Genomic DNA, 9,634 nt, shown 5'->3' on the forward strand with positions numbered 1-9,634 from the left:
TCGGGCAGGCAGAGCTAGTCATCAGCTTTGAAACTGCCCAGTGAACTAGGCAGCTCCTAGCAGACTCCCCGTTATTGCCTCTGGGTCTCCCCACGTGTCGGCCCGAGAACCCACACCCCAAGTGCTCAAAGGAGAAAAACCCGGGGCAGGGGCCTCCCTAATGGCAGAGTGGAGCCTGCCTCAGCTAAGCTTCTCTGGGGTCAGGGGTCAGTGCCCACCCTGCGCCAGGCGTAGTTGACAGAGTCACTGCCCCCACGACCCTCGCAACTCCCAAAGGATGCATTTCCCCGTTTGACAGAAATCCGAGGCTCACAGAGGGGAAGTGATTCACCCAGAATGCATCTGAGGCTGCTCCATCAATTCGCAAGCCTTACGGACCAGTCCCTGCTCTTAGAACACGGCATGCGGGGGTGAAAGAGAGACAGGCCTAGCACTCAACTGTGTGCTGTACTTTAGAGAGGGAAACGGACATATAGAGAAGGTCAGCTAAGGATCAAGAAAATACGAAGGCCCACAACACTGTAAATCAACTATATTTCAATAAATTTAAAAAAGAAAAAGAAAAAAGGAATGAATGAGACAATATATACAAAAAAAAAAGAAAGGAAGAAAACACGAAGGTAACCGGGTCAAGCGTGTGTGGGATGCTACTCTGGCTGGCGAACTCAAGGGAGGCCCTTGAAGAGGTGACAGCCTGCCCAGCAGACCCCCAGGGAAGGCCTGTCACACAGAGGGAACCGTGAACACAGCATCCCTGAGACTGGACAGAGCTTCCCGTCCAGGGCACAAGCGGGCACGTGCAGCTGGAGCTGAGGGCAGAGGGGTGGGCCTGCAGAGAGAGGGGACGGGAAGCTGCAGGACAGAGGCTGAGGGTGGAGGCAGGGAGGCCCAGCAGGAGGCTGTTACGCAGGCCTCCACGTTAGAGGTGATGGGCCTAGAGCTGGGGAGAGGATGGTGGACCAGGGGTGCAAGGGAAGAGACAGGAGGAGGATGTGGGCCTGAACTGGGGAGGCTGGGGAGGGAGCAGAAATGAAGGGGACGCAGATTTTGACCCTAAAACCCAAGCATCTTACCCCGATGGGGACTTTGTCTCTTTCTCCTTTGTCCCTCATTAGCCAGGCCAGCGGGTACAGAGTAGGTATACAATTAACTCATTCATATATTCAATTAATATTTATTGAGCACCTACTGTCGTGCCTGGCAAAGTCCTTGCTCCTGTGGTGACAGAGGGGAGGGAGAATAGAATGGAGGATCTTTGTTTCAGGTGCGGTGCTCACCGCAGGCTCCTCTCTGACCTCCTTGAGGGAGTGAGGTGGTGAGTCTTAGCTGTGAATATCTTGACAAAGTACATTTCAGGCAGAGGAAGCAGCAAGTACAAAGGCCCGGAGATGGGAGGGTGCTCACTGAGTTTGTTGATTCATTAATCGGTACCTGTGCCCTTGCCTTGGAACTTTCTAAGATCAGTGCCTGGGTCTTTCTCATCAGACAGGAGTGGTCAGAGGGGTGAGTGGGGGCCACGTCCTCCCTTTCTTTATGCAATTCCTCTTTCCCCAACACTGGCCAGGCCTAGAAGCAGGACAGGTGGAGGAGAAAAGGCAGAGACAGTCAAGCAAGAGGGTGGGTTCTGTGCTGTCCCACTACTCACCCCCAGGCTGTTCCTGGTTTTAGCCCCTGAAGGTCCCACCCTGTCCCCTCCCCCCCCCACCCCCGGCACTGGGAAGCCCCTGCCCCTCACGACAGTCACTCCTGCTGAGTGGAGTGGCTGTCTCTCACTCTGCCACACCCGCTCTGCTCAGCTCCAGCACCACGGAGGGACCTAGGAGAGCAAATAGTGCAAATGAAGGGCCTGCCCAGGTGAACCCTAACCGCGCCGCCTGCAGTGCAAGTGCGGAGTCTTAACCACTGGACCGCCAGGGGAAGTCCCCCGGCTTTCTTATGCTCATAAAATAATTGGAAGCGGACCATCACTTCCTCATCATCATTCCTAAGTCATTTCTACTTCTCCAGCAATCTTGCTGACATGTCGCTCTAAATTCCACCGATTCAAGACTTTCTATTCTTACCAGGAAAGCATAACAGGCAGCAGACCTCCAAACAGGCCTGACCACACACGGAACAAGGCAGGCGCTAGGTTAACGTACCTGACGCGGTTTCTGCGGCAGCGACAGAATCAGATGAATGAACCTCTGACAGGGAGATGCCCGGGACGGGGCTTGGGGTGGGGCGGCGGGAGCGTTAGGTGCCAGCTGAGAACGTCCCCGGCAAAGTCACCGGGGAGCTGCCTGCCTGAGTGGGCCAGGTAACTTCCCTCACCCTGCTTCGAGACGGAGAAAGGAGACCCTGCTTCACCTTAGGCGGCAACCCCCTCCCTGTTTATCAACAGCTGAGAAGGGCTGGGAGGGTCTCAGCGGGAATTTACCCTTCTTGGGGTGGGGACGTTGTGCGCTGCCCCCTTGAGAACTCAAGCCCCATCAAAAGTCCAGGAAGAACAATGACTTTTGTCTTGTCCTATTTGCCTTCTGGGTGGTCCCTGTGGAGGCGAGCAGGCGAGCAGGGCTGTACGCCCCGCTTTGGGGGAGAGAAAAGGGACGCAGGAAAGACGGCCCCGGGGAGTCCACTCCGTTCACATTTACCGAAGCCTCGCAAAACCCCGACCTTTCACGGGCATCATCTCATTTATCGCCCGTGGCTCAGAGACGGAAACAAGAGCCCAGGATCACAACGGCCCACGGTGGTGGAGCTGCAGAGCCCGGGCGCGCGCCTGCCTTCTGGACGCCGCCGCCTCCCCCGGACGCTCGGGCGGACCCGCCGGGGCGGACCGGGCTCCTGGGCCCCGGGCCCTCGAGGAATCGGCGCCGCGGGCACAGCCGTGCCCTGAGACTGGGGAGCGGCTCCGGGCCTGTAAGTCGGCCGGGTCAGCCCTCCCCCAGGGCCCGGGCCTCCCCTTCGGGCCGGGTCCTGGACCCGGCCCCTGCACGAGGGCTCCTCCGGCGGCCCCGCTGACACAGCGCAAACCGAGCCGCCGCGGGCGGGCGGGCGGGCGGGCGGGGAGGGGCCCGACCAGCCGCCCGAGGGCAGCAGTTCCGCCCGCCCCTCCCCTCCGGCCGCCCCGCCCCCGGGATGAGGTCGGGAGTCGGGAGCCGCGGCCCCTGCAGAGCAGCGCTCGGGAGCCCCGAGAGAACCAGGCGGGAGCGCGCGGCCGAGCCCAGGCGCGGGATGACAGCCCTCGGCGTGCAGGTGGGCGAGAGCCCGGTGCGGGGGGTGTGGAGGGGCCCGGCCGGGGTCCGGGGGGGGGAAGCCGCCCAGGGCGCGGTCTCCTCGAGGTCCTGCGGCACCGAGGCTCCCAAACGGCTAGGGAGGAGTGTTGGGCTTCTCTTTGGGGTCCGCAGTGTTCATCCCTTAGGTGCACCAGAGGGGTTCCTCCTGTTCAAAGGGGGCGCATCTGGAGCGGAGGATGGACGGAATCCACTCGTAAAAATGAGCCTCGCCTTGTCACACGAGGAAGAATCTCTGGGGAAGCCAGAACTTTCCTGGGCGGGGGCAGCAAGACCATCTCCCCTCCCAAAACTGATTTTGGGGGGCGGGCAAGGGGGTGGACTCGCTGGGGCACGCGGAAACCTCAGGACAGGCTGTAGAGAGGGGAGGGGCCCGCCTCGCAGAGATGGGGTTTCTCCTTAGAATGATGCGAGGGGTCCATCCGCACCCCCACCCCCCGGGCGTGCGGCTCTCCGCTGCCCTGCGCCGAGCTTCCCTAGCGGACGCGTCCCGCCTCCTTACCTCCCGACTGGACGGTCGGGACGGTGACAGCGGCCCGCAGCCTCTGCCTGCAAGTGCTCGGCGCCCCGCAGCGCAGACTCCGGGGCTGATCCCGCTGCGCCCACTTTGTAGATGCGGTGACCGAGGCTCAGGTGCAGTAACCCGCCCGTGGCGGCCGGCTCAGCGATAGAATCCAGTCGAACCAGACTTCTGGGCCCGAACAGGAGAAACTCCACCCACAGGCCGCGCCCCAAGCCCCTTGTGGCCGGGACACCGCAACCCTAGAGCCGGATGCAGCGAGTTCCTCTCGTTCTGGGCATAATCTGGGGTCCCGGCCGAGCCGCCTCCGGGACCGGCAGTGAGGAGGGTGGGAGCGGATTTAGGAGCGATTTGGGGAAGCGAGTGCTAGATTAAGAGGTGAAGAAACTGCGGCAGGATTAACGGGGGTGGGGAGGGCAGGAGAGCAGCCAGGTAAACAGACTTGACCTTTTGGTGAAAGAAGGGGGGCGGGGCTGATGCTTAGGAGCACTTAACCGCCTGCCTGGGACTGTTCTAAGCGGTTGGGGTGCTTAGGTCTCCTTTCGGCTCCCCCCGGGGGGCCAGGAAGCAGGTACTGTTATCTTCAGGGGGTAAATAGCTCGCCCGAGGCCAAAGAGCTAAAAGGCAAGTGTGCTGGCTCCCGGTGCCCTGCGGTCACGCAGGCGGAGCGGGCTTACTCTTTAGGAGGCTGTAGAGGAGATTTCCAGCTGAAGAGGGGGTGGGTCTGACCTGGGCCTGGGCTGAGTGGGCACTGGGAAGGGGGGGGGGCGGGGGGGCAAGCGCAGGGGCGCGGGGCGGGGGCTTGATGTGGAGAAAAGTAGTGAGCAGCCCAAAGTGTCCACTACTTAGGGGTTGACGGGATCAGATGGGGTGCTGGGTTCCAGAGGAAGACAAGACCTTGGCATTGGCCTCAGTGGCCCAGGAGTGCCAAGTGACACTGTTCTACAGGTCACTACTAATCATTCGGGGCTCTGGATGGAAAAGGGAAATGCTTCCATTTGTTTTTTTTTCAGTGGAGATGGTCCAGGTCCTAAGAGATTTAAGTGATTTGCCCAAGGTCACAGAGCTAGAGGCTGGTGGGTCAGGGGCAGGGCTAGACTGCCCTCATACCCTCTGGTCCACGGACCTTCCACTGACCACGCTGCTGCCCAGCTGCCCTCCGGGAGAGGATTTCAGGCCCTGGATCACTGGAAGTTCACAGAGGTGCTGGCAGCCGGGGTGTGGGGCAGTGGTGAGGAAGGAGGACTCCCGAGTTACCTTATTACTGTTACTAATATTAATCAGGAACTGCTTCTGTGCTGGCCACCTTTATACACGTGATCTCACTTAATCCTTGGGAGTTTTACTGGCGTCAGAGTTCGAATGATGCCCTCCTTTGGGGTGGGAGGGGGAAAATGACCTGATGTCAGCTGTCTTTCCCTGATCCCAGTGTGACGTCTGAGGGCCTGGAGATTAAAGTTCACTGTGTGTGCAGGACAGGTGGGGCTGAGGGTAGGATGGCATGTGCTGTTTCTCCAGACAGCGTGATGTCTGAGGTCAAAAGGCCTCTGGGTGCTGCATTCTTGTGACTTGTTGCCTGCGTCTGGGGTTTTCCCATCCTAGAAACTTATCAACCTGTGGGGAGTTATAACCTCCGGGTGCCTTCACGGCTACTCTTTCCTGCAGGGATCACTAACTCCTGCTACAAAATTAACTACGGAACGGTAGATGAGAAAATAAGGGTCAAGGAGGTTAAGAAACCTCGCAAAGACAAACACCTTTATGGTTTGTAGTCACAGAGATTTCAAAGTTCCCTTGGTTTGTTTCTTAGTAGAGCCGTTCTTTCCTAATGAAATCCAGTACAGACTCTTAGATTCCCAGTGGCTCCAGCAGGTAAGAGGGACCTGTTGTGGTTGAAGTGAGGGGCCGGGAGCTGACCCCCTGCCCCCTGCTCTAGCACCTGGAGGCCTCAAGGAGACAAGGGGATGCGGTTTGAGAACCAGAGCCCAGACTCCCCGCCTGAGTGTTCTTTACAGCGCCCCCGACTGCCTTTGCCTCTGGTCTGAGTCGGGTCCCGAGCCCTTGGGCGTCCCTCTGGCCACTCCAGCCCTTCTCACCACGTACTGAGCCCCTCCCACGAAGGCCCCAGTGGGTACTTACCGGCTGTGTGCATCCCCCCGCCCCCACTACACATGACACAGTTGTCGGGCAGCTGTGCCAGGCTTTACTGTGATCTCGGTGAATGCTCTTGGGCTGGTCCCCTGACCTGTGTGTGACAGTTTCCCTTTTTACATACCCCGCCCCGTCCCCCACCCACCCGCCATGGAACACCTACTCCACCAGACTCAGGTTTAAGAGTGAGACAGGACCCTAACTAGGCAGAAGTGCTGAAAGCAAGCCGGCTCCATAAGGATCCCGGGGCTTCCCGGGAGCGTGGCTCTGCTTTCTGCCCCTCACCGAGACGGGTGGCCCAGACCGCCTCTGGAAGCCTCCACTTGCACGTGGCATACGGCTCACCCCCAGAGTCCCCTTTCGGGTTTGCTTCCCAGCAGTGACCGTCACGCATGAGCTGTGTGCTTTGCTTACCTCCCAAACTGGGCCGTGACCTGGGCTGCTTCCACACACACTGTAAAGGGCGTAAGTTATGATTGGGCAGGAGATGGTTTAAAGGGAGCTTCAGATGGAATTGACAGCGGCTGCAAACTCGACCTCGTGGCTCTTGAGCACGGCACTGGCACCGGGTGCTGGGGACACGCTCCTGCCCTCCCACTATGAATCAGACAGGAATGGAAAACTTGTCAGAATGGTTCCTGACAGAGAGTAACCGGAGGGGTCCGTTCTAGGTTGAGTGGGCAGGACAGACCTCTCCCAGGAGGCGATGTTTCAGCTGAGACATGAAGAATGGAGAAAGGGGGGCAGCCAGGAGAAGAGCCTTTCAGGTGGAGGGACCAGTAGGTGTGAGGAGGAAAGTTCTAGGCTTGTCCTAGGCATGCGAGGTGGCCGGGAGGATGCCCTGGGAGGGCTTGTGGGCCGTCTAAGGGAGTTTTACCCTTTGAAGCATTCCTTTTGCTTCCGGGTTGGGGGTTGGGCACGGTGGCTTGGGGGTGTCCCGGGGCTGTGAGAAGGGACACTTCACTGGACGCTTGGCCCAGCTTGTCAGGAGAGAGGATAGGGTGTACTATTGTGGGGCCAAAACCATAGGCTGAAGGGGAGCCTCAGGGACGCCCCCGCCCAGAAGCTTCTAGAACAGACAGCGGTGCCATGTCCTGGGCGGAGTACAGGCTGAGCCAGACTGAAGGGCAAAGAGCAAACATCACTGCGCACTGAAGAAAAGTGCAGAAAAAGCTGGGTGCAGATTAGAATGAAACTGGGGAAGACCAGGGGCCAGAAGAGGGAGCTGTGTAACCTTCACTGATGTGCTAATAATGTCTAGTGCAGTGTTCTTGTTTTGCAACAAAGAAACCAAGGCTGGCTGCTAGCTCAAGGTCACATCTGCCAAGCCAGACAGGTTTGCTGACTTCAGAATGGACCAAGATTTGCCTGTCAATACAATTTGGGTTTCTTACGCATTATAAAGATCATTAAAGAAAGGTCAGGGAACTCTTTGCCCGATGAATAACTAGATCCACAGGCAATGCTTATAGGTCTCGAATGGAGGACAGATGCGGAACATGTAGGATGGGAGGAGGGTCCCCCCGCCCCACCAGGAGGTGGGTCTGTGCTGTGACTAAGGTGGGCTTCCCGGGCATCCTGGGAGACCGAAGCAGAAACGGCTGTCGGAAGCTACAAGGTGTGCTCTGGGTCTTCCCTGAGGAGGCTGGTGGGCTGTGGCGGGGGCCCTCCCTCATGCTGCCCCGTGCTGTCTTCCAGGCCCAGAAGCTGCTGGCCCAAAGGAGGCCCCGCCGGTCCTTCTTTGAACCCTCCATCCGGGCCCTCATCATCTTGTGCGCCTCCCTGGCCGTGGTCCTCTCCTCCCTCTCCATCTGCGATGGCCACTGGCTCCTGGCCGACGACCGTCTGTTCGGGCTGTGGCACTTCTGCACCACCTCCAACCAGGTTGAGCTGCACTGCCTCCGAGACCTGAGGCAGGCCCACGTGCCCGGGCTAGCCTCGGGCATGGCTGTGGCCCGCAGCGTGGCCACCTTGGCCGTGGTGGTCGCCATCTTCGGCCTGGAGCTCCTCATGGTGTCCCAGGTGTCCGAGGACGCCCACTCGTGGCACAAGTGGGCCGTGGGCTCCGCCCTCTTCCTCCTCGCGTCCATCCTCTCCTTCGGGGGCCTCCTGAGCTTCCTGACCCTCCTTAGGAACGAGGTCACGCTCATGGGCCTCAGCCTGACGTTCTGGAGCGAATTCACGGCCTCCTTCCTCTTCTTCCTGAACGCCATCAGCGGCCTCCACATCAACAGTATCAGCCGGACTGACAGCGTCACGTACCCCTGGGGCCTGCCTGCAAAATTTTAGGCCCCCCTGCGAGGGCACTGAGTTCCACCAGAAAGTGTGGTCAAGATGGGACTTCTCCAACATGTGACATTCGAACTGCCACCTCTTGGCCTTGGGGTGGTCGGGCCAGTGGCCTTTGCAGCCCAGAGGCCAGGTGGGTGCCTCCGAGCCACCAGCTGCACCAGCTTATCCACGTTATTAGGATGTTGACTTCACAAGAAGAAACATTTTAAAACCTATTCTTGAGTCCTTCCTGGGATGGGAATAGATGTGGAAGCAGCTCAGGTAACCGGTGCTCAGGCTGGCTGCACAGCCAAGTACATTTCACGCCTGTTTTGTTGACTCTGCTGGGATATGGGCTGCAGGGCCCCTGGGGCCTCCGGGCTTGCTAAGAGTGAATCGCCTGTCAGCGAAGGGTGTCCAGTCAGTGCGGAGGACTTGCTTCACCAGCTCAAAGGGCCTCGTGCAGATTCCCTGCTTTAGCTTTGGTCACGTCAGGGAGGCAGCGTTCAGGGCTGCTGGGGTGCAGAAGCTTTTCAGACCGTTTGACTTTATTTGAGCCCTGCCCTTTGTCGGGGGGACCCCGTAATCCCTGGATAACCCCAGCTTCCAGCAGCTCGCTGTGCCTCGGGACTCCCCCTGTCAATCCCGCCTGAAGCCCTTCCAGGAGGGCCCGCCTGGCTTGGTAAGCGTGGGCAATCCATCTTTGGTAAGGGCCCGACAGCCTCGGGGTACCATTTTTATCCTAGAGCACACTTCAAAGAGCACGTATCTGGAGCTGCTGGACTCCAGGGGGTACTGGGGACTGGCCCGACCTCAGGTAATGATTAACAACCACCCTGGATGCAGAGGCCTGCAGGTGGAGGGGACCAGGAACCGGTGGAGACTTCCACCCTTGCTGGCCACTTTACATTTCTGTGCACCAAACTGGCCTCTTTCCAGTCCCTTTTCTGCCCAGTAGGTGGGTTTTTGCCCTCAGCCCATTTCATTCGACACTAGCCCCCTGCCCCTCCCCCACCTGGTGAAGTCAGGCCTTTCCTGGTTCATTCTGGCTGCCACTGATTGCATGGGGTTTGGTCTCTGCCCTGCCAGGTCCTCTTTCTGGGCTGCACTGGCTGCCTCTACCTCTCCTGTGATTTTTTTTTTTTTTTTTTTAACTTTTTGATTCCAAGATGTACAGAGTCCATGAAGGTCCCTGGAGAGAGCCCTGGAAAATGGGTATCTGGCCTTCTCACCCCAGTGGCAGACTATAAGATGCAAAGCGGATGACCTTGTCTTCAGGGGTGAGATGCAGAAGTTGGGGGCCAGGGCCACTTGTCCAGGGTCACCTAAAGCCAGAACTAGAGCTGGGCCCACCTACCAGCAAGATGCCCTCTTCTCTAGCCGCGGGGAGGGTCGCCTCTGCTTCTGTCAAGAATGA

General features: G+C 58.8%; 1 protein-coding gene across 1 annotated transcript; it reads left to right on the plus strand.

The window, feature by feature from the left end:
• Nucleotides 1–3,216: 3,216 nt before the first annotated feature.
• Nucleotides 3,217–8,235, plus strand: LOC136125898 (voltage-dependent calcium channel gamma-like subunit). Its single transcript, XM_065880892.1, has 2 exons — nucleotides 3,217–3,237; nucleotides 7,645–8,235. The coding sequence occupies exons 1-2, from the start codon at nucleotides 3,217–3,219 to the stop codon at nucleotides 8,233–8,235; spliced, it is 612 nt and encodes a 203-aa protein (XP_065736964.1).
• Nucleotides 8,236–9,634: the final 1,399 nt, after the last annotated feature.

Source organism: Phocoena phocoena, chromosome 7, assembly GCF_963924675.1.
Source record: "Phocoena phocoena chromosome 7, mPhoPho1.1, whole genome shotgun sequence".
NCBI classification, from domain to species: domain Eukaryota; kingdom Metazoa; phylum Chordata; class Mammalia; order Artiodactyla; family Phocoenidae; genus Phocoena; species Phocoena phocoena.